General features: G+C 44.9%; 1 protein-coding gene across 4 annotated transcripts in view; it reads right to left on the bottom strand.

The window, feature by feature from the left end:
* Nucleotides 1–25,431, bottom strand: part of MARCHF8 (membrane associated ring-CH-type finger 8) — a 177,292-nt gene that overhangs the window by 38,319 nt on the left and 113,542 nt on the right. The window contains exon 2 of one of the 4 annotated variants that reach the window (XM_039481511.1): nucleotides 541–679. The exons of the other annotated variants lie outside the window; for them this stretch is intronic. Within the exon in view, the coding sequence (XP_039337445.1) occupies nucleotides 541–679 (139 nt within the window). The remainder of the gene's footprint in view (nucleotides 1–540; nucleotides 680–25,431) is intronic. 4 annotated transcript variants of the gene reach the window in all.

Below are 25,431 nucleotides of genomic sequence, written 5' to 3'. Positions count from 1 at the left end.
GTATCTCCGACTATTACACACACACACACACACACACAAAACAAAAAACACCTGCAAAAAACCCCCACATCCTCCTATTTCTATCTTACAGAACTTTTTCCGTAAGCTCAGATTTGCGTACGTCAGGTTTCCGTAACTCGGGGAGCATCTGTACAAAATACCATATAACTAACTGCCTTTTCTTGAGGAACACTGAGCATTATCACACTGGAAACACTATATGTATGTAGTGTTGTTGTAGCCATGCTGGTCCCAGGATATTAGAGAAACAAGGGGGATGAGGTAATATCTTTTATTGGAACAACTGCTGTTGGTGAGAAAGACAAGCTTCCGAGCTGCACAGAGCTGGAAACACCATGACAGCTGGAATTGCAGAAGATCTGCTGATTCTGTTCAGTCATGTAACTGAAATTAATCAGGTGCTTTATTTGTTTCCACAAGTATCTATACAGTTGTATCCAGTAGGGAATACATTATGCAGCCTCTTTATCTCCTTCACCTGCCAATCTGACCTTTAGGAATTTATATTGTGCTCATCACCTTTGTTAGCTGAGCACCTCTGGGTTTCACCCATCCATTCCACTTTCTACATGTAGTCGTGAGTGTGATTGGGCATGTCCGTTCCAATGCTGAGAATCTGTGAAAGCTGCTTATCTGGCAAGGAAGTTGCTTGCTTGTTCTGGATGGAATCCAAGAGGGACATTTTTCTTTAGAAAAATACCAGACATAAGGACAATCCACAAGGTTTAGATGCAAATTAGGATCCAACTTCCTCAAGCTTTGGGGGTGGTCAGATCTGGTGTTTTGGTTTGAGACTAGCCCTCAAATATATGGTACCTTTATCAGCCATTTTCATAACAACTGGTCCTGTGCGAGAGTTGCCAAAACCATGCCCTTCTGTTTGACACCTTAGGGACCAAACTGTTTCACTTTCCTTATGTGGCTTTTCACTCCCAAAGAGACACATTTATATCCTACAAAAGGGACTCTGACAGGAAATACGACACTAAACAGCACTGATGCTGGCCATTGAGGCGGCTGGGAGATTAAATACTGTACCCAAGAGAAAGGGTAAAACTAAATATATAAATACATAAATCAGGCCAATTTCAGTACTCATAGATCAGCTTAGACATGAAATCTACATGCATGTTATGGTGGGTGCTGGTTGTGATTGGCTACAATTAAGGTGACAATTAATGACTAATTCCACGTCAAGCCAGTGTAAAGCCAAGTTAGTCCTTCAGCAGGTGCGGATTACAGGCCTGCATTAACCCCACACTTTAACACTATCATGCTCCAGGAGGCTTATTTCATGAGCACAAACCTAGCACCGGTCAAAAGCTCTGTGCTGGGAGATGGGAAGGAGGAGCAGGCAACAAGATTTCATCAGCAAGGGCTAAGCTGCTTTTAAATACTAGCAGCTGTTTCTTCCCTCCTTCCATCCAGCTGGAATGTGCCAGGGAGACAGCAACTGACTCCTCTTCCATGCTCTCCATAGTCAGTGAGACCTGCCTGTTTGGCAGGGGAGGAGTTGAGGGAAGCAGTGAGCAGGAAGAGGCAGCTGCTTGGTTACCATAGCGCTTGCATATACAGAGCACAGTAGTCAGCTCCCCAAGATCTGCATGTTACTCCATGTAGCAGTTAGAACACCAGGAAGGAGGAGCTATTTCTTTTGCATGGCAATAAACATTCTTTCAATGAAGTGCCAATCAGTGAGCCACTGAGATCTTGTACAAGGCAACTGACAGTCAAATTTAAAATCAGCAGGGGCCAAATTCAGCCCTGGAGTAACTGGGCCTAAATCACCATTGACTTCAATGGGAGTTGTATGTGCTGGTTGAAACTGGTTTTAGAGTTGGAGAAGTATTTTTATTGCATGCAAATTAGTGTTCCTGGAAAGTCTGGAATAGGAAGAAGAACAATCAGCCAATGAGAGAGGACAGACACCGGGGTCATTTGAGAAGTTAATCTTGGATTGTGCTACTGCAAGAAAGTACTGCATTATGTGGCTGGGTATCCAATCTCATCACCACATCAAATGGAAACGTGACTACAGCAACAGAGAAACTTTGCAGACACTAGAGATGGCAGAGGAAGGAAGAATGAGGCTGCCAGGTTGGAGGGCACGCTTACAAGCTCTGCTGAAGAGAAAATGGCACAGACTTGTGAGCATGGTGAGAGCTACATAACCTGTGGGGTTACACTCACTTCCCTGTCTAGCGATGGGGTGGGAGGTGAAGTAATGGAAGATCATGTGGGTTAAGGAGAGAGACTGTGAGGGAGCGTCTGCCTGGGGCATACAATACATAACTCCCTGCCACTGACAGCCTAAAAACTAGGGCTGGGATTTCAAACGCCTTAGAGACAAAATGAAATGATCAAAGCTTCTTCATGCTAACTCTGTGCTCCCCAACCCTCCTCCAAACGCCACTCTTTACCTTCAGCAGGTTCCAAGTTAGGAATCATTACTGAATACACAGGCATGTCTGTGTTAAAAAGAGAGACAAGGTGGGTCGGGTACCTTTTATTGGACCAGCTTCTGTTGGTGAGAGAGTCAAGTTTTTGAGTTACACAGAGCTCTTCTTCAGGTGTGTTGAAAAGGACAGGTTGAAATTAGTAAGAATGAATGGGATGAAGTACAGGGACCATATGTGCACAATGTGATAAATGATGCAGAGAAAAATCTGCTCTAACCCACACCAAAGAAACTAAAATTGCTGCTGAATTCCTGGGATTGTGATTTTATCTGCTGGATGCTCTGAGCAGCTGAGACACGGCTGCTCACGTTATCTTTATTGATGTATTGTTAGAGATCATACCTATAAAGGGCTTCAACCACTCAGACTAACCAGTACAATTAGTACTGTTATTTTAAAAGGATCATCCTGTAATTAAAAATAATCCATAAAACCCTCTTGGGTGAATAATTCCTTATGAAATACTGAATGGGAATATTTATCTTCTTCATGTAACATCACCCCTCCTCCGCAAAAATATTCATGTATGGTACTTCTAGTGCACTCCTCTCCACTATATAGTCACCACACATGCACCTACACCTCCAGTATTAGCTCCTGAGCACACACCTGCTTTAGTTGGAATATCACTGTAATGCTAGGCTGTCTTAAGATAAGCACACTGAATCAGAGAGAGACTTTTGATGCAACTGCTGCACGTCAGTTTACGTACACTGTCAAATCCTAGTTTAGATCTAGTAGGCTGCCACCACTCAATCATTAAATGTGGATTGAGACACAGTCCTTAATCCATGGAGTTCTTACACCCAGGAGAAACAAACCATCCCCTGCTTAAAGAAAAGAATTTATTAAAGACTAAAAAGAAAATACAGAATCTCTATGAGTCTCAGTCAAAGCAATATCAGCAAACAGGAATAAAGCATTTCTAGCAGTAAACACACAATTGCAAATATAGAAATCAAATCATAAGACTAATTCACCTTTCTAATTAATACTCACTATTAATTAGTAGAAACTACTCCAGAGAGCTTGGAGACATGACTCTCTCTTAGATTCAAAAAGAGTTCTGACTAAGACCTCCACAGAGATTTGAAAAATCTTATCTCTGATTGGTCCTCTGGTCAGGTGGTCACCAGGTACTACATGTTAACCCTTTCCAGGAAAAAGAGACCTAACCTGATCTGTTTATTTAAAATAAACAGATTAACAAAACACATGCACTATTACATATACTACTAAGTATGTAACAACAAGATATTTGACATTGAAGAACACTTTGTATGCATTTGAGCGACATACTTTGGCATAGTCCTTGCCCCCCTCCCAGTGGAAGGAATGTTTTAACCTGTTTTTGCTTTGTTGACCCCAGAATGCCCACTGAACTGCCAACTGTCTTTGAGGATGCTGGCCTTCCTGGTGTTCACCAGAAAGAATGTCCTTATATAAAAGTTCTTGTTTTACAACAAACTGGAATTGAGACACCAGTTCCTTTGGGAGCGATGTAGGTGATGAGGTTGTTTGTTGTCTGCTGCTTCTGCCAGTTTAGGGCGCTGGTCTTGCCGCTGGTTGCTTTTCCAGTTCCGGTCCTGGGACTGGATGTACTATGGCTGCTGTAGTTGTTGACATGGGATCCGGTTCCACCACTCTGTCTCTCTCTCTGGTAACAACACAGACAGGGGTGGATGGCTGGCTCAGGAAGGGAGTGCCTGCTTGTGGCCAGCTGCACATGGTTGCATGGGGATGGAATAATTGTAATAGACAGCAAAGTCCTCTTTCCTGACCAGTCCTTGTACTGGTCTTCAGGGATGCTGTACCCATGGGTCCTTTTAAAATTTTTCAAGAAGGCCTCAGTGTTCTCACCTGCCATGTAGGTGGGAAACTGCAGTCAGTGAATTTTATGTGTGGCTTGCTGGTGTTGCTTTTTGTGCTGGCCACACCTCTGCAGTCAGTGAACTGGTTTTAACCCTTTCTATTCACGAAGAGACTGAATAGAAAAAAACAAAACTTTTCATTTGCAAATGTGTAGTTGGTGTTTGCTGATATACTGAGAAGACCAAAAACCCAACCTGGTTTGTCCTGTTTCTAGCACTTGCGGTCCTTTCTAACAAGCCTCCTAGAAAACTTGCACCTCTTTCCTAGCTGTTTTTAAGCGGACAGAAAGAAAAAGAAAAGAAGAAGAAAAAATCCTTTTCTACACAGCCCCGTTAGAAAACCTTTTCCCCCCAGCTGAAAATCTGTTTAAAACAATCTTCCAGAGGATTTTAAAAGACACATGGAAAAAAAAATCTGGCTGGTGGGTTTCTGTCTCCCCCCCCCCCCCCCCCAACCTGTTTTTCCTGCTGGATGGGAATGTACTTTGTCGAGCACTTGTGATACCTGATATCACAAAGGAAGGACACACCTCTAGGGAAGAGCTTTTCCTCTCTCTCTCCCCTCAAACCTGTTTTCCCTGTTCCCACCCAAGGAATCCTGATAACACAAAGGAGGACACAAAAACCTCTGGATTGAGAAAAAACTGCTTTTCCTCAAGCTGCCTGTCCAAGCAACAAACTGCTTCCAACAAAGCCTGCTGGAAACTCAATTCTCCAGCCAACCTGGCTGAAGATTTTTCTAACAATGGGTTCCTGCCACCATGTCAAAGGTCTCACCCCACTTGGAACTGTTTCTAAACTAAAATCCTAGTTTAGATCTAGTAGGCTGCCACCACTCAATCATTAAATGTGGATTGAGACACAGTCCTTCCCCAAAATCCTAGGGATTCCTAGAGCCCAAATCCATGGAGTTCTTACACCCAGGAGAAACAAACCATCCCCTGCTTCCTCCCCTCCCTTTTCTAGAGAGAGACACGGATCTAACTACAGAGGATACCTCCCCCTCTCTTTCCTGAGAATCCACCCAAGGAAAGACCAACAAGTCCTTAATAGAAAAGAAAAGAATTTATTAAAGACTAAAAAGAAAATACAGAATCTCTATGAGCCCAAGCTGGACACTCATAGGGTCTAACCTTATCAATCTCTGCCCTTTCTCAGTCAAAGCAATATCAGCAAACAGGAATAAAGCATTTCCTTTAGCAAACACACAATTGCAAATATAGAAATCAAATCATAAGACTAATTCACCTTTCTAATTAATACTCACTATTAATTAGTAGAAACTACTCCAGGAGAGCTTGGAGACATGACTGTCTCTCTTAGATTCAAAAAGAGTTCTGACTAAGACAAAGGCTTCCCTCCACAGAGATTTGAAAAAATCTTATCTCTGATTGGTCCTCTGGTCAGGTGGTCACCAGGTACTACATGTTAACCCTTTCCAGGGAAAAGAGACCTTAACCCTGATCTGTTTATTTATGACATACACACAGAGATCTTTAAACCATCTCAGTGTGTTAGCGCTCATTTCACGAAGAACAACTTGCACTTCACCACATGGAGCTTAGCAGAATCGTGAATGTTTAAGTAACGGCTTGGTGAGAAGAAACTCTAGCATTCTCTCCTCCCTTTATCAAAAGTGCCGAAAAGATTTTGATCATTAAACAGCAACAGAAACGCCTCTAAATAAGAGAGTTCATAACACTAGCTGTGCTGTTTGGTTTTCTTTGCCAAATAAAATAACAACAATCTAATCATTAAGGAAAAGCACAGCAGTCGCCATTAGAGAGCTGGTGTTTGCCACACGGTGGTATACAAAAGATCTGTTGTGTTTCTCCATCATTAAAATGGGAAATAGCTGTGATACCACAGAAATAGCTGTTGGTGAGGGCTGATTTTAAATGGCAACCACTGTAGCTGAGAGAGGAAAATAAATGTTAAGCAGATAATAATGAGTTACAAGGGAATGAAAATAATAAAGGATTGCTCTGTTCTGAACAAAGACATCCTCTGATTGTACATTCATCTTTGAATCATTTGGGTTGTTCACAAATTAAAACCGTCACCAGTGAGAAGACTAAGATGATATCCAGTTAACATTATCATGTAGGAACAAGGTGTTAGAGTGACTTTTTCAGAGCCCTTTCCTCATGCAGCAAGACATGCTCCAGTCTGGTGATTACATCTCTAAGGCAGGAAGAGCATTAGGTCAGGCAAATACAGCATCTGCCGATTATTCACTGTATAATTACCACCCACTAAGGAGCATGCAGTTTTTTTCTGGCGCAGGTCAGCCCTTCCATGTGGGATAACAGAATCCTGCCTTTTGAAATTCATCCCACTATATTAAAGCCACTGGGCAGGCACACTTGAAAATCCAGATCGTTTAACAACAGCAAATGCAGCAGGACTTAGTGGAAGCCTCTCTGCAGCCAAAGCCAGCTGCTCCTCTGAGATCTCCACTGGCGATTGGCTCTGGAGGACCAAGACAGAGGAATTAGTGTGCACAGAGAGTGCAGCCACCGTTGCCCTGGCTTGCTTCTCTCAGGATGTCCTCGCATTCACTTTCCCCATCCCCTTCCCTGATTTAGAGACCTGCTTCCCTACTATTACCTACCATTGCAGCAACCTTCCTGCCCACCTCCACCTCACCGACTAGCTTCCTTGCTGCTTTCGGCTCTTCCTTCCTACCGCCTCCCTCTGCCTCCCTTTGTTGGCTACTCTCGCTCATTTCACTCCATGAATCACAGACTTGGTGCCTTTCTTCCCATTTGCTTGACTCACAAGCCCACTGTCAAAATCAGGGTGTCACAGTATTTCTCAGTTTCCCTTCTGTAACGAATCCATGGAACGTGTACACACACACACAGAAAATCAGGACTAGAACTCTCGTCCCTCAGCTCCCCAAACCCCAGCCTTGAATGCTGCAGCCAGAAGATACTTTTGCCATCGGTGGCAGAAGTAAGCCAGTCATTGGGGGTGGGGGCAACTCTTGCTCACTGATACACACAAAGCCAATATACCACACTGTCCTCTTTCCAAATTCCACCATTTCCTTAGCACAGCATCACCAGCTGAGCAGACTAAAGCAACAGGACAAGGTGAGTGAGGTAGTATATTTTACTGGACCAACTTCTGTTGGGGGAGCGAGACAAGCTTTGCAGCTTACACACATTCTTTTTTCAGGTCTAGATGCTTCTTCAGAGCCATTTACGTGGAAGAAGTGCTAAAAACAACAACAACAAAACCCAAACCTCATGGCTCATAAAAACAGCCATACTGGGGTCAGACCAAAGGTCCATCTAGCCCAGTATCCTGTTTTCCAATAGTGGCCAATGCCAGGTGCCCCAGAGGGAATGAACAGAGCAGGCAATCATCAAGTGATCCATCCCCTGTCACCCATTCCCAGCTTCTGGCAAACAGAGGCTAGGGACATCATCACTGCCCATCCTGGCTAATAGTCATTGATGGACCTATCCTCCATCTAGTTCTTTTTTTAACCCTTTTATAGTCTTGGCCTTCACGACATCCTCTGGCAAGGAGTTCCACAGGTTGAGGCTCACCTCAACAAGCCTCTAATGGGTACAAAGATGAAGCACAGCATGATAATTCAGAAAAGTAATCCATAATTATGGAGAAGCAAGCATCATCACTCAAACCCCTCAAAAAAATAAAAACCCCACACTCAAAAGAGTGATTTGATGGTAATACCAGTGCCCACTATGATGGGACACCAGCTAATAGAAGCAACAGGCTTGATTGTGCTCTCACAGTGGTACTAGGATTGTGTAACTCCATTAACTTCTGTGGAATTACTCCAGATTTACATGGGCGTGAGTGAAAGAAGAATCAGGCCTGTGGAAGACAGCATGGTTTCCTGGTTAAGGCTCTGGATGGGGAATCAGGAGTCCTGGGGTCTCTTCTTGGATGAGCTACTAACCTGCTCTCTGTCCCTGTTTCCCCTCCTGCCCTTCATCTGTCTTGTCTATTTACTGTGTTAGCACTCTAGCTGGATGTGTCTCACTGTTTATACATTGCCTAGGATGATGATACAACCTAGGACAACCTGATCCTGGCTGGGGTCTTTAGATGCTATAGTAACCCAAAAGCTAATATGATAATATAATCAGGCTCATTCCAGCCACAGAGGAGGGATAATTGCAGGGGGCTGCTGGGTAACAACATACACAATAGCAGCAGCCACTGCTATACTGCATAACAAGGAGCTGCAGAGCTCCCCGCATTGCACTGACTCCCTAGTGCAGCGGTGGCCAACCTGAGCCCGAGAAGGAGCCAGAATTTACCAATGTACATTGCCGAAGAGCCACAGTAATACATAAGCAGCCTCCCATGAGCTCTCCCCAAAACCAGCAGCCCTGCTGATCAGCACTGCAGACTCAGGGATGGGGACGGGCACTGCAGGCTCAGGGATGGGGGCGGGAAGGGGTAGAGTGGGGGCAATGAGCACTCCCTGGTACATTGGAAAGTTGGCACCTGTAGCTCCAGCCCTGGAGTCGGTGCCTATACAAGGAGACGCATATTCACTTCTGAAGAGCCGCATGTGGCTCCAGAGTCACAGGTTGGCCACCCCTGACCTGTAGTGCTTGTTCTCAGCAGGCCTGATTCTCCTCAGAGTTACACTGGCATGAATCAGGAAGTCACGAGAGACATGCTTGAGTGAAATCAGTAAGTGAGAGGAGAATGGGATTCAGAGAGCACAAGCACCACGAGTCTGGCTGCTCCCCATTCAGTGCGCAAGAAGTAGGAAGGAAAGACTTGCTGCACCATCTCCCTTGCTTTATGAGTCAACACAAGAGGGACCTGAGCACATAACCATTTGTCTTTGCACTTGAGTGACCCTCCAGGTTAAGTCACTGGAAGTCTGCAGACTTGGGCACCAAGATAGGGTCTGGGCCTTAAAATTAACCCAGATTCATCACCGCTCCATGCTGCAGGACTTTCCCTACAGAAGCAGGTCCAAAGCGAGGCAAAAGCACAAAGTATTGGGAGAATGCCACATTCACTTGCTCATAGGGACCATCCTTTAGGTCAGGGGTCGGCAACCTTTCAGAAGTGGTGTGCCGAGTCTTCATTTATTCACTCTAATTTAAGGTTTTGCGTGCCGGTAATACATTTTAATGGTTTTTAGAAGGTCTCTCTCTCTAAGTCTCTATATTATATAATCAAACTAGTGTTGTATTGTAAAATAAATAAGGTTTTCAAAATGTTAAAGCTTCATTTAAAATTAAATTAAAATGTTGATCTTACGCCGCCGGACAGCTCAGCCCGCTGCTGGCCTGGGGTTCTGTTCACCTAGGCTGGCAGCAGGCTGAGCGGGGGCAGCGGGCGGAGCGGGACCTGCGGCCAGGACCTCAGACCAGCAGTGAGCTGAGCGGCTCAGCCTACTGCCGCTCAGGGGTTCCATCTGCCGGCTCCTGCCAGCTGGGATCCCGGCTGCCGGACCCGCTCAGCCTGCTGATGGTCTGGGGTCCTGGCCCTGCCCACATACAGTGGGTACCTACCTTCTCCCTGGTTCTGGCCCATTCTCTTCCTCTCTCTGAACTGAGCTGAGGGTGGGAATGCACTGAGCACAGGGCTGGGGGTGAAGGGTCTGGCCAGGAGATAAAATGAGGGAGGGGGCTCAGGGTTGGGGCAGGAGGTTTGGGTGTGGGGCACTTACCCGGGCACCTCCCATTTGGTGCAAGGGGCAGGTGGGAAAGTGGGGGGGGGGGTGCAGGAGCTCCTGTTTGGTGCTCAGGGTGGGGGTGGGGATGTGGGGGTGCAGGAGTCAGGATGTTGGGGGGTGCATGGGGTGTGGGGGGGCTGGGTACGTGGGGGTGTGCAAGAGTCAGGGCAGAGGGCTGGGGGCATGTGAGGGGGGTGCAGGTGTCAGGGTGGCGGTGGCTGGTATGTGTGGAGGTGCCAGAGTCAGAGCTGGGGTTGTGGAGGGAGGAGTGAAGGAGTCAAGCAGAGGGCTGGGTGTGTATGAGGGGGGTACAGGGCTCAGGGCACGGGGTGTGTGCGGGGCACAGGGCTCAGGGCATGGGCCTGGGGGTTGTGCGGGGCTGAGGGCAGAGGCTGGGTGTGTGTGAGGAGGGGGTCAGGGCTCAGGACAGAGGGCTGGGTGTGTATGGGGGGGTGGTCAGGGCAGAGGGCTCCCTCACTCCTGCATCCCCCAGCCGGCTCACCCACTTGGGGCCCTGTGGCACACCGCATGAGCGCAACTAGCGCCCCCGGTGAGAAAGTCCCCTCTGGCTGTGTCTGGAGGAGCTGCTCCGGGCAGTGCATGACCCCGCGGTATGCGAGCTCCTCACCCCAGGGCTCTCTGGCCACCACCAATTCTCACTCGCCCACACCTGCTACACGCTCAGCGCCTCCCGGCCACGGGGCTCTCCGCTCCTCCCAGCTCACGAACAGCAGGTACCGATCCATGGCCGCGGCCGGGTGCCTCCTCCCGGGGATGCTCAGCAGCCGGCAATGCTGCCGCCACCGGCCTCTCCCGCCTCCACCGCCCCCGCTTCCTGCCATCAGGAGTCAGGACCAGGTTCAGCAGCGAACCCGCTCCCCTGGTGCGCCACCAATCCGCCATGGCCAGCTATACTAAGGTGGCCCAGGTGAACGGGCCCTTCCGCGCCCCCGGGCAGGGCTCCTCGCCGGGTGAGGGGATGCGGGAGCCCACGGGCAGGATGCTGAGGCGGCTTCTCTCTTGAGGGGCACGGGCTCTGCCCCTCACTGGCTGCGTCTCCTCAGGACTCCGGCAGGCAGCAGCGTGCCATTAAAAATCGGTTCGCATGCCATCTTTGGCACGCATGCCATAGGTTGCCGACCCTTGCTTTAGGTATTACGTATATGTAATTTTAAAATAACTATTTTCTTTTCTACCAACCCATCTCCTCTTTTCACTCAGATCCTATACCAAATGGGGATTGAACTGCAGGTCAGATTCATGTGATTAGTGCGATTTTTACCCTCCTTTGCTGGGAGAGGGGAAGGGAACTCACCTGGCAAAAGGGAAGGTGGAAGTCCTGCCACTGCCACCCCCAGCGATTCTACTTGGAGAAAACAACTTTAAGATTTAGCTGGAACTCCATAGCAGCCCTCCCATCCCGGCTGCTCAGAACAAGTACTGAATCAGTACATCTCCTGGACAGTAGTCCTCGCCCTCTCTGGGCAACTCTAGTTCTGGCCGGTCAACAGCTAGCTCCAGGCCTGCTCAGTGAATCTAATGTGGTGTCTTTCTTCATGTGTTCATGTGAAAACACTGTCAGATCTCAGGTTTCAGAGTAGCAGCCGTGTTAGTCTGTATCCGCAAAAAAAAAACAGGAGTACTTGTGGCACCTTAAAGACTAACAAATTTATTTTAGCATGAGCTTTCGTGAGCTAAAGCTCACTTCTTCGGATGCATAGTTCCATTCTATGCATACGAAGAAGTGAGCTTTAGCTCACGAAAGCTCATGCTAAAATAAATTTGTTAGTCTTTAAGGTGCCACAAGTACTCCTGTTTTTTTTTTTTGTCAGATCTCAGTAGACAACTAACAATAATACACCTCTACCCCGATATAATGCAACCCGATATAACACGAATTCGGATATAACGCGGTAAAGCAGCGCTCTGGGGGGGCAGGGCTGCGCGCTCCCGCGGATCAAATCAAGTTTGAGATAATGTGGTTTCACCTATAACGCGGTAAGGTTTTTTGGCTCCCAAGGACAGCGTTATATCGAAGTAGAGGTGTATGTAGTCTGTTAGTGCCATACTCCTGAACTTATGGCACCACAGTTCCTTCTATCACATGATTGGGATGAAAATGGAGTAGGCTCCTCAGTGCAGGATCAACCAGATGAAAACAACAGGGCCTGCATGGAAGAAATGCTCTGAATAATAATTAAATTAGTAACAGAGCTGCGGAATAACTTAAGATTATACTCAAAGGCAACTGCTTCATTTCAATGTTCTCTTTACAGCCGTGCCCCAGTGTCAAAGTTACACTTTAAAAGATTCCCACAAGGCAATTATTTGTTAAAAGTAATCACTTCCATATATTGCCTTACTAATGCCTAGACCCAAAAGGGCTGAGATAACTAGTTCTGGAACAGCCTTGACACAGAAATGCCTAACTGGGGTTTTACATCCGAAATCATAATGTCATGTTAATATAGTTATGTGTATTTGGGTTCCTTTTTATAATGGCAACTTAAGCATTGACATTTCATCTGACATTGCTACTGCCTCAGCAGTAATCTGCACAGACAGTGTTTGGAGAAAGTCCTCTACCTAAATGTTTTCTTTCTAAAAAAAGATTTTCCAAAAGCATCCAAATAAATAACATATCTCATTTGTGCAGCAGTTTTCATCCTTAGATCTCAGTGTGTTTTACAAAGTAGGTTACCCTAGTAACATCAATCCCATTTTGTAAATGAAGAAACCAAGGCACTGGGTAGTTAAGTGACCACCCAAGGTCAGGCGGTTTGTACGAGTCAGGACCAGAACTCAGTTCTCCTCATACCAAGTCCTGTGATCAATCCATTATATCACAACTATCCCAGAAATGTCCCCAGGCGAAGGCAGGTCTACGTGATTGGGGATTCCATACTGCGAAGGTTGGACAGGCCTGTGACCAGGGCCGATCCGGAGAACAGAAGGGTGTGCTGTCTACCGGGTGCTAAAATACGGGATGTGGACCTGAGGTTGAAAAGGATCCTAAGAGGAGCGGGTAAGAACCCTTTGATCATCCTTCATGTGGGAACGAATGACACGGCTAGATTCTCGCTAGAGAGGATCAAGGGAGACTATGCCAGGTTGGGTAAGACGCTCAAGGAAATTGAGGCTCAGGTGATCTTCAGTGGGATTCTACCTGTCCCTAGGGAAGGGCGCCAAAGGGGTGAGAGGATCGTGATGGTTAATAGTTGGCTGAGGGAGTGGTGTTACAAGGAGGGCTTTCGGATGTATGGGCACTGGGAGGCTTTTGGGGACAGACAACTGTTCTCAAGGGATGGGCTCCACCTAAGTAGGGAAGGAAGTAGACTTCTAGGAGGGAGGCTGGCTCATCTGATTAAAAGAGCTTTAAACTAGACACTGGGGGGAGACGGTCGGGAGAGGTCCTAGTGCTCTCCACGCCAAATTTTCACATTGGGAGTGAGGACAACAAGATAACAGATATAGCCAGAGGGGGGCAGTTACGTGTAAGGAAGAGTGGGGGGACAGATTCTAGATCTACAAGTCATACTGGAAGTACTGTGTCCCTACCGAGTTGGGTAAAAAGAGTGAGAGGAGCCCAACAGGAAAAATTAGGATGTTTGTTCACCAATGCGAGAAGCTTAGGAAACAAAATGGAGGAACTGGAGCTCCTGGTCCGGGAATTGAAACTGGATATCGTAGGAATAACAGAAACATGGTGGAACGGTAGCCATGACTGGAGTACAGGTATGGAAGGGTATGTGCTGTTTAGGAAAGACCGATGCAAAGGTAAAGGTGGGGGAGTAGCACTGTATATCAATAATGAGGTAAAATGTAATGAGATAACTAGCGCTGCAATGGACAATACAGAGTCTGTTTGGGCAATGGTCACATTGGGGAAGAAAACTACCAGAGCCTCATCCGGGATAGTGATTGGGGTGTGCTATAGACCGCCGGGATCTAGCTTAGAGATGGATAGGGAGCTCTTTAATGTTTTTAAGGAGGTAAACACTAATAGGAACTGCTTGATCATGGGGGACTTTAACTTCCCGGATATAGATTGGGAAACAAATGCTAGTAATAATAATAGGGCTCAGCTTTTCCTAGACGTGATAGCTAATGAATTCCTTCATCAAGTGGTTGCTGAACCGACGAGGGGGGATGCCATTTTAGATTTGATTTTGGTGAGTAACGAGGACCTTGTTGAGGACATTGTTGTAGGGGACAACCTTGGCTCGAGTGATCATGAGCTAATTCGTTTCCAAATAAATGGGAGGATAATCAATAGTGCATCTGAGACTAGGGTGTATGATTTCAAAAGGGCTAATTTTACTAAATTAAGGCGACTAGTTAGGAAGTGGACTGGGCTAACATATTTAGGGATCTAAGGGCAGATGACGCCTGGGGTTACTTCAAGTTGAAGTTGCAGGAGTTGTCAGAGGCATGTATCCCGAGAAGGGGAAACGGCTCGTAGGTAGCAGTTTTAGACCGAGCTGGATGAGCAAGCGTCTTAGAGGTCATTAAGAAAAAGCAGAAAGCGTACCAGGAGTGGAAAATGGGAGGGATCAGCAAGGAAACCTACCTTATTGAGGTCAGAGGGTGCAGGGAAGCTGTGAGAAAGGCAAAGCGACGAGTGGAGATGGATCTAGCGAAGGGGATTAAAACCAATAGCAAACGGTTTTTTAGCCATATAAATAGGAAGAAAACCAAGAAAGAAGAAGTGGGACCGCTTAAAACTTTAAATGGAGTGGAGATTAGGGATAATCTTGGAATGGCACAATATCTGAACGAATACTTTGCCTCTGTCTTTAATGAGGCTAATGAAGGGCTAAGGAATAGTGATAGAGGGACCGATGGGAATGAAGATATGGGGGTAGACATTACGGTAGCTGAGGTAGAAGCCAAACTGGAACAGTTTAACGGAAGTAAATCGGGGGGCCCGGATAATCTTCATCCTAGAATATTAAGGGAATTGGCGAGGGATATTGCTAGCCCGTTAGCGATAATCTTTAATAAGTCCCTAAATTCGGGGATTGTACCGACTGACTGGAGATTAGCTAATGTAGTTCCTATATTCAAGAAGGGGAAAAAAAGTGACCCGGGGAATTATAGGTCTGTTAGTCTAACATCTGTAGTATGCAAAGTCATGGAAAAAATCTTAAAAGAGAGAGTGGTTCCGGAGCATGAGGCCGATGGCAACTGGGATAGATTACAGCATGGATTTACGAAAGGTAGATCGTGCCAAACCAACTTGATCTCCTTCTTTGAGAGAGTAACAGATTTTTTAGACAAGGGAAATGCGGTGGATCTCATATATCTGGATTTCAGTAAGGCGTTTGATACGGTACCGCATGAAGAATTACTGGTTAAATTGGAAAAGATGGGGATCAGTGAAAATCCAGAGGTGGATAAGGAGCTGGTTAAAGGAGACTGCAGAGGTAGTATTGAAGGGGAACTGTCCGGTTGGAGGGTTACCAGTGGAGTTCCTCAAGGCTCGGTTTTGGGTCCGATTTTATTCAATCTATTTATTGCTGACCTGGGAACCAAGAGTAGGAGTGGGCTGATAAAGTTTGCGGATGACACCAAGTTGGGGTATTGTCAATTCGGAAGAGGATCGGGATATTCTCCAGGAGATTTAGATGACCTTGTAAACTGGAGTATTAGTAACAGGATGAAATTCAATAGTGAGAAGTGTAAGGTTATGCATTTAGGGATGTCTAACAAGAACTTTAGTTATAAGCTGGGGACGCACCAGTTGGAAGTAACGGAGGAGGAGAAGGACCTAGGAGTCCTGGTTGATCGCAAGATGACTATGAGTAGGCAATGTGATGTGGCCGTTAAAAAAGCTAATGCGGTCTTGGGTTGCATTAGGCGAGGTATTTCTAGTAGGGATAAGGAGGTGCTAGTCCCGTTATATAAGGCGCTGGTGAGACCTCATTTGGAGTATTGTGTGCAGTTTTGGTCTCCCATGTTTAAGAAGGATGAATTCAAACTAGAACAGGTACAAAGAAGGGCCACTAGAATGATCCGAGGAATGGAAGGCCTTTCGTATGAAAGGAGACTTGAGAGCTCGGTTTGTTTTCCTTAACCAAAAGAAGGATGAGAGGAGATATGATTACACTCTTTAAATATATCAGAGGGATAAATACCAGGGAAGGAGAAGAATTATTTCAGCTCAGTGCTAATGTGGACACGAGGACGAACGGATATAAACTGTCAGTCAGGAAATTCAGGCTTGAAATTAGACGAAGGTTTCTAACCATCAGGGGAGTGCAATACTGGAACAGTCTACCGAGGGAAACAGTGGGGGCGAAGGACCTCCACGACTTTAAGATTAAGCTAGATAAGTTTATGGAGGGGATGGTATGATAGGATAACGGGCTTAGTCAATAGGTCAATTATGTGCCTGGTATGATGTAACCCTTTCCAGAGGGTTTGGCTGGAGAGTCTTGCCCGCATGCTCGGGGTTCAGCTGACCGCCATATTTGGGGTCGGGAAGGAATTTTCCTCCAGGGAAGATTGGCTATGGCCCTGGAGGTTTTTCGCCTTCCTCCGAAGCATGGGGCAGGGTTCACTTGCTAAGGAGTGGGTGGATCAGCTTATGTGGCCTGCATCTTGCAGGAGGTCAGACTAGATGATCATAATGGTCCCTTCTGATCTTGAATTCTATGATTCTATGATTCTATGAAATGCACCTTACTTACAAAAAAAACCCTGTTGTTACAAATTGTGCAACTGTGATTATGTTTCATATCAAGTATTTCCCGGCATTTATTTAAATCTCACATTACAATCTTATAGCTGAACAGCAGAAAACAAGACAATACATGCACATGCATCTAATTATCTGATTTAACTGGTGTTGGGGGAAAAGAGATGTGTGCATTATTTGCATCATTTTGTCAAAGCCGATGAATTCTCCAATTAAGAGAAAGGTTTCCCAGCATTGCCTGTTGTGACTTGATAGAATTCAACATTTTATTACTTCAGCAGAAAATAGCACTTTGCATCATGTCTATTGGGCATAGTCTTGCTTTTACAGTCACAGCATCATCAGAAAGCTCTAATGGGACTAAAGAGCATAGTAGCTGGGTCACAAACCAAGCTGGCTAATATATTATTACCAAGAGCTGCTATACCAGAGGATGGCCTACTTTGTACCCCCCCTCCCGTTTTTTTTTTAAGTTGCCTTGATGATTGTGACATCACAGACTTCAGACTGTAATAACCTCCAATCATTCCAGCAGGGTGAGAGACCAATAATAGCATACAGCAGGGGTAGGCAACCTATGGCACACGTGCTGAAGGCGGCACACAAGCTGATTTTCAGTGGCACTCACACTGCCCGGCTCCTGGCCACCGGTCCGGGAGGGCTCTGCATTTTAATTTAATTTTAAATGAAGCTTCTTAAACATTTTAAAAATCTTATTTACTTTACATACAACAATAGTTTAGTTATATATTATAGAAAGAGACCTTCTAAAAATGTTTAAATGTATTACCGGCACGCAAAACCTTAAATCAGAGTGAATGAATGAAGACTCGGCACACCACTTCTGAAAGGTTGCCGACCCCTGGCATACAGGAATGGTTGTAGGCCTAAACTCCTCACCCCCTCCAGAGATTACTGAGAGGTGGCTGTCTTCCTCTGCCTTAAATTGCTAGCTGGGGGGTGCTATGTTTCTGACAGAGTGGGATATGTCTGTATCAAACTGTGACCTCCATTTTTGGACCCTGTCTTCCATTTTGTGTTTGGTGTTGAAAAGCCAACTTAACCTGGACAAGGTCAGTCAATTCCAGATACTGCCCTGCCAGGGAGGGGTGTGGGACACCTCAGAGAAGACCATCAAGAAGAGAGCTATCAAGGGTCATCATCTTTGAATGACTCTTAAGCACTGACCCTCCTCAGGGGCACTACTCTTTTTTCCATGTGCGACTTGCATCGAGAGATTTGGAATTTTCCAGCTGGGGTACAAGGCAAACAGGGTCATAAAATGGATTTAAGGAGATGGCGTCTCCACTGCCACATACCAGATGATGAGGCTGGAGAGAGACAAGGCATGATGGACTCTAACTAGCCTAAAGTGCTGATCAGCTCTTGGACTCACAGAACAGGTGAGATCAGATGGCAGAGGGGAATCTCAGGACTGTTATTTTACAAAGATCTGTAACCATCTAGTGCTTTCTTGAGAGTAACAGTGTCTGTAGGTAAGAAATCCCTTTACTAATCCTGGGTTCCTTGCTTGCCTGCCATGGCATCCATGCAGGGGTTAATCAAGATGCTCAAAGCACCCACAATGAAGTGGGAATCTAAGGGAACACACATAAACCACTGGGTGCTTGTGAGGGCAGAGGCACTGGTTTTGGGGTGTCAGGTGGCCAGGCTGCAGAGTCCCACATCCCAAAGAAGGCTGGTACCTGTGTGTGCCTTAGAGACCCAGAGTTAGGAACATGGATTTCCACTCCATATAGCTAAATTTAGTGCCTTGCATGGTGTCAAATAGAGTTAGGAAGAGTGACCCAGCTCTGTCCAGACCCAACTGGGTTTACTCACAAACAACTGGTGTCAGACCAAGGGAGGATTGGGCCAAGCTGTGCCAATGCTGACTACAATAGGCCTCTATTCACCACAGCTTTGATCTGCATCCCCCTCACCTTCCCAAAACTATAGTTTCCCTTCAGTTTGTGTTGCTCTACTTTACTGCCAGATGGTGCACAGGAATTTCAGATGAAGCTGGGTAACTTGCATGCCCCAGATCCCTTTGAGAAATGGCGAGCCTCTGATCTTTGCCCCTTTTCCTGACTGTTCAGCTCAGAACTAGGCATAAACTTCCCGCACGCTGCACTGATGCTGCCTATTCTAGGGATAAATCAAAACTTCAGTTTCCAACATGGCTACAACAACACTGCAAACAGTTTCAAGGATTGTCAGTCTGTTACATTTCACCACCACTACATTCATTTTAAATTTTAATGTGGGCACATATATGTGGCTAGTTTATAAAAAGGAACTAACCTGCAAAGACTTTGCATGTGCAAGAAGTTCTACAGATGCTCTTATCTCTCTTCTGCCAGACAGCCTACCTAAACTGGGAGCACTTCTTTATGATGCCACACAGAAAATGAATCCTCCCCTCGGGGAACAAAAAGTATGAACTACAAAGGAGATGATAAAAAAATATACTTCTTTATTACAACAGAATCAATATTCGTTAAGCTTATCTGGGTGTTTGGTGCAGCACTGCCACTCATAACTTCATGTATTTAACACAGGCAAGAGACATACAGTGCAGCAGAAGTCAGTAATTGTATAAGATTGAAAGGACTGACATATTCTACCTTTTGGAAAGTACTTACATTTAATGTAACCATTGTAATTCTCATGGTACACTACACATATCAACATGCCAAAGCAAGCCACTAAGCGATGCAATCAACTATTTTAAACTTTCACAGTTTTAAAAACCCTCTAGGAAACCAGCAATTTAAAATTCCTCAGTCTGCCAGCAGATGTACATAGTTTGTAGCCAGGCCAAACTTTTCAAAACATGGCCTCTCCCTGCATGTGCCTAATGTTGCACATGCAGTCTCTGGCGGGTGGACTATTTTGCATGCTACCACCTGTCTCTGTAAAGGATGGAACATGTGGGCACAATTGGTGTATAAGTTAAATGTGAGTGGGATATGTGCATACCGACCACCAATTTACTATTAAACTGCTAAGTTGTGGAATAACCTCACAAGAGAAGCAGTGGAAGCCCATTTGGTTGGGATATTTTAAAACAGATTGGGCAAACTACAAGAAAAATAATAGAGAACAATGCTTGGCAGTGGGATGGACTGTATGCTCTAACAGATCTTTTCTATCATAGATCAAGGATTTTCATACTTTTTCACATCTTAATAGACAGTGTCTAATAGACTACTTTCTCTCCCATTTGTGATCGCATCTGGCCCATGTGCTCACAACATCCACAACTGACACTGGGAAATATTTAAGACATCAAACACCACTAAAAATATGATAAAGCAAATGGAAACAAGAAGGAAGGGTCAGCACTATGTGACCAGCCAGTTCTACAAAGACCACCAGCAAGCACTCAGCAGACCGCCAATGGTCCATGGACCACAGTTTGAGAACATCTGCTCTACATATTACGGAGACAGTCATTCTGCAGGTCAACAATGAACTACACCAGGACAAAATATGTGCAAAGTGCTCCTATTCTGATCTGGCAGCATTCTACACCCACTTAGTACTGGTGGTGTCAATTACTATACAATGTGTAGGCCAGGATAAACTGGGCCCAAAGATTCTGTCTTGCACACAGAGAAAGGCTGGATTGGGGCCTCTGTGAAAATCTGGCTTGTAATGTTCAGAAGTGTTTTTAAGCACACGTTTAACACGTTTCTAGCTCAACAGTTTGAAAAAAATCAGTGAGTTAACAAAGGGGACTAATGTTTAAAAATATCAAAAGACCCACATTAAAATTTAAAAAAATAAACCAAACCCAGTAAAACACTGTTCTTGGGGGAAAGGAAACTAATTTAAGAGAAAATGTAAATCCTCTGTTTTAAAGGGTAATGTAATTAAACTGTAACAAGAACCTACTGAGAAATAAAATTGTTAATAGCAAGAAAACATGAGCAGTGAAGTGAGGAATCTTAATAGAATCACTCTGAATTCCAGGCTAATTAATTATACAGGAAATTCAGGTGTCAAACGAATATTTCCCCAAACAAATTAACTTTCTAAAAAACACAGGAAGCCCTGCAATTTAAAGGTGTTTTAAAAAGAGAAATAAATGAAAGGAACTGCCCTGGTAGTTGTACAGTGCTGATTGTCCTGCCTGCTGATAAAGTATCTTGAACAACAGCAGTAAGCTAGCAGGAAATGCAGCACTGTGCACACATGGTGTCTGGTTCCTCTGTGGTTGGGCAGAAAGTAGAACTATTGCAGCCAGTGTTATGGCATGGTCTATTAGAATGTGGGCTGCTGGGAGCAAGTGGCTTGTGTTATGTAGGAGGTTGGGCTAGATCATCATAATAGTCAGTTCTGGCCATTAGAGTTATTCCTCTTTTAAATGTGATTTTCTTTCCCTAGGTGCCTGGGGCCTCATTCTCAAACCCCATCGCTGCTCCTGCTTTAACAAATCAGCCTGATGGACAGTTAGTTCCATCCACTGATTGTTGTGTGTGTAAAACAGTGATTCCTTACGCATCACTTCCCACTGATATAAATATATTTATTAATTTGATCATCTGATATGGGGTAAAATGACAAAAGTCCATGTTACCACTAAGGATTTAACATGTGCTCATAAGCGTCTTCCCCCTCTCCCAGTGCACAAAGATTTACGTATGGGCTTTATACCCACACTTCGGGTGCAATCCTTGGAAGGGACAGAGAACCTGTAATTCCTGAGATCTCCCACAGGAACTGCTGGTGCTGAACACCCTCAGGACCATGCCTTTGAATTTTACCCCATTTATTCTGCAAGGAGTTTTAGGATACAGTTTGTATGAAAGACTGACTGAGAAGTGTTACATTGTACAATGGAGAGCAGAGACACGGGCATTGCTGCTCACTCAGGAGAGATGTTTGGAGCCTATTACTCATGTGAGGTGAAATTGTGGTGAGTTATGATGCTCCTAACTCTTTGGCTGAAACAGTGATGATAAATATATCCCACTGCCTGGCTTTTTGTGTGTTATTTATACTGCAGTTGTCAAGGGGAATGACAAAACCAGAGTTCTAGGAATCTTCCATTTTTTACCTCTTGAATGTTGCTCACTAATAGCCAGATTCAGCTTCCAATGAAGTCAACCAAAAGATTCCCACTGACTTCAGTGGGAGCTGGATCAGCACTAGGGTAGGAACTCAGCATCCAGCTTTGATTTAGTTAGTAACATCCTGTGCAATAAAAAGGGTTCCTGCTAACTAAAGTTTGTCACTAGCATGAATGTACATCATGTTCCCACCTTCCCCACTGTATCTTATCTTTCCTTGTGGGGAGATGCTATAGTGGCATTTACAAGGCTCTTCCCAGGGTAAGCCCTTAGGAGATGGGATTGGTGTAAATTTTGATATATGTTTCCTATTCCCAAGAAAGAAGCAGACAGGTATCACAGGGAAAGCAAATGTTATGTGAATATACATCCACACAAGCTCTGCACTACTCCACCTCCAGGACACCAGCTTTGTTTTTGTAGTGTTGTTTCCCAGGAAAGCCATTTTAATTTAAACTACATTGCAGACATGATACTAAGATCAATAAATTCTCAAAAAGTATAGTAATATAGAGCAAAGCAAAACACTTCCAGTAAGGCACAGTAAGTAAAACACTGGGGCCCCATGAGCCTCAGGAGTGCCATTTTGGAGTTTTGTCTCTGTATGGCAGTAGCCCTTAATTAAAAGTGATCAGGTGTTTCAGTGAAATCCTCTGCTCAAAATGGAATGGCAGTCAATAAAGCAAACAAAATGCTAGTATGGATAAGGCCCAGGGTGGAGATTAATACTGAAAACCAATGGACAGCCTCAATAGGAACGCTGTGTTTGGCTCTGGTCACTCAGTGTAAAATCATGGCCCCAGTGAGAGTTTTGATATTTATTTCGCTGGGGACAGGATTTCAGACTTCTACATGGAGCGAGGCTGAAGAGACAGCCTGTCTAGTTTAGAGAGGAGATATGAAAGAGGTATGGAGCTTATGTACATGTAAAAGAGTTAATGTTTTCAGTGTACGTCTATGGGTACGTCTACACTGCAACAAAAACCCCACGGCACTGAGTCTCAGAGCTCTGGTTAGCAGACTCAGAGTCGCAGGTCTCAGGCTCTGGGGCTATAAAACTGCAGTGTAGACATTTGGGCTTAGGCTGTAGCCCAGGCTCTGAGACCCTTCCCTCTCCAGCCCGAGTCTGAACGTTTACATTGCAATTTAATAGCCCTGCAGCCTGAGCCCTTTGAGCCAAAAGCCATGTCTATGCTAGCATTTATGTTAGCAAAACTTTTGTCACTCAAGAGCGTGAAAAAACCACTGCCCTGAGCGATGTAAGTTTTGTCGGTATAAGATGCTCTCCCACCGATATAGCTACTGCCACTTATTGAGCTGGTTTTATGATGTTGACAGGAGAGCTCTCTCCCTTCAGCATAATGCGGCTACATGAGAGCTTACAGCTATGCTGCTGTGAGCTTGTAAGTGTAGACATGGCCATAGTCAGCTGACCCGGGCCAGCTGCGGCCATGCCACAGGTCTTTTATTGCAGTGGTGACATACCCTCAGTGTATGGAGCCTCCCTGCCTGTCTGCAAGGTTTGAGTAATTCAAATAGGCTATTACAAAGTGAGTAACATGTACTGTCTCTTACTGAAACTTTATGGGCATGGTTTCCAAAGCATGCGGCATTGATCTAGCTGCTCCCACGGAAGTCAATGAGCATTTTAGTAAGTATTTTTGAAAATCTCATCCTAGAAAGGAAAATGAATAAACAGAGAAAGAACACATAACCTAACAGTCAGCTAGACTGAGAACTATATGCTTTGCTCTTGCATGTGGAAACCATAACACTTATGGTATAAATGCTCACAAGGGAGACCAAGGAAACATTTTAAAGAAACTCATATAGTGGAATGGACAGCAGCGCAATATTGACACAAAGGCACATGGAAGCCAATGGAGTTGCACTCACCTCACACTAGAATGGCCAATGGAACTATCTGCAAATGACCAGTAAATAACTGAGTGAAGTTCTCACAACAGAGCCACCGGCATGACCACAAAGCACAGCACCGAAAGCATCTACACCCACCACCACATACAGTGCAGGAGCTCAGCAGCAATATGGCTGCCCGTGCCTGTCGGAGGCCATTTTGGTTAAAAAGCCTGACTCAAGCCATCAAACCTGCGTCATCCGTATTAGATGTGCAATGAAGGCTATCTTAAACAATGGGTCGGGGGTCTAACACAACCTGTCTGCTGAAGAGGGATAGTCTTCCGATATAGTTGGAGCAGAAACGTACTCCATTCATTCAGGGATCCTTTGAGACAGACAGTCTCTAAAGACAGGTAGCTGACTATGGTAGAGGTTTTAGTATATTTGAGTGAGCTAAATGCCATTTACTGCTTGATGAGATGAAGAGGAGAATTATAAATTTACCACACCAATCCTGGGAATTACTATATTTTGTACTCAAAATAAAATTCTGAGCCATTTGTTTATTGGAATTGCTGCTTATCCATCTAACTGAAGACATTTTATCTCATTACCCTTTTAAGCTCTCGTGTTCCAGTTACAGTAAATCCTATTCAGTGTGTTCCTGAGGTTATTTGAGACACATGTGAATTACCTTGCAAGTGCAAATGAAAACTAGCAAAATTAAGCAATTAACTTAGCTGGCCTCCTGTCTAGCTCATTTATTTATATTAAAACACAAACAACTTGCAGCTGTCAGAGTGCTTACTGACCTCCAGGGGAACAGACTTCATTCTTGCAAATAAGTTGACACAGCATTTTCTAAAAAGTATTTCCTAGAGGGAATGGGTTATAAATAAATCCTGTATTCGCAGTAAATCTCCTATCCTTCACTCCCTATAGCTTTTAACTAGAGCAGTTGTTTGTCATATAAAATCACATCAAAGTATTTTTCAAAATCCAAATATTGTATATTAGTTTATATGAGATAGCTCAGGGGTTTGAGCACTGGGCTGCTAAACCCAGGGTTGGGAGTTCAATCCTTGAGGGGGCCGTTTAGGGATCTGGGGCAAAAATCTCTCTGGGGATTGGTCCTGCTTTGAGCAGGGAGTTGGACTAGATGACCTCCTGGACTAGATGGGTCCCTTCCAACCCTGATATTCTATGATCGGCTATTGTCAATCTGGTTTTAAACTGACTCCAAAAGTCAAGAAGAACAGCCAGATTTGTATAATTCAGTCTAGATCTTTACTACATTCATTGATATACTGTACCATACACAATTATTTTGCTTTTGAATTAGATGATTAAGATTGTAAATTCAGTAACAAAAATCCATAAATATTATAGGGGGAACTGGTAGTGACCCATATGTGTTGGTTGCCAGCAGTTTCCATTACAAAAGATTCTTGGGGCTTCTGAGAAACTCTAACATCTACTCGATTTGCCACAGCCTCTTGAAAAGTGACGGGGGAAAGCTCTTTGGCCAGAGGAGTACCTTTCTCTTTGTTCCACGAAATTTCACTCAGGTTTTGTTGAGATATAAACTTTTTAAAATCTCTATTTCCCTTATGTCACTCACAGCAGCACAGAATGCTGTCCTGGACAGAGAGACAGTCAGTGCAAAGGCACCTCAAGCTGGGGTGGGGACTCAGAATTTGCCTGAAGGGGACAGTTAGAAAAAGCTGTTAGAGGAGGAGGGAAGGAGAAGAACCTAGAT

This window comes from Mauremys reevesii, linkage group 7, assembly GCF_016161935.1.
Source record: "Mauremys reevesii isolate NIE-2019 linkage group 7, ASM1616193v1, whole genome shotgun sequence".
NCBI classification, from domain to species: Eukaryota; Metazoa; Chordata; order Testudines; family Geoemydidae; genus Mauremys; species Mauremys reevesii.
The sequence above is the reverse complement of the archived record's forward strand: the minus strand, read 5'-3'. Positions and strand labels throughout refer to the sequence as shown.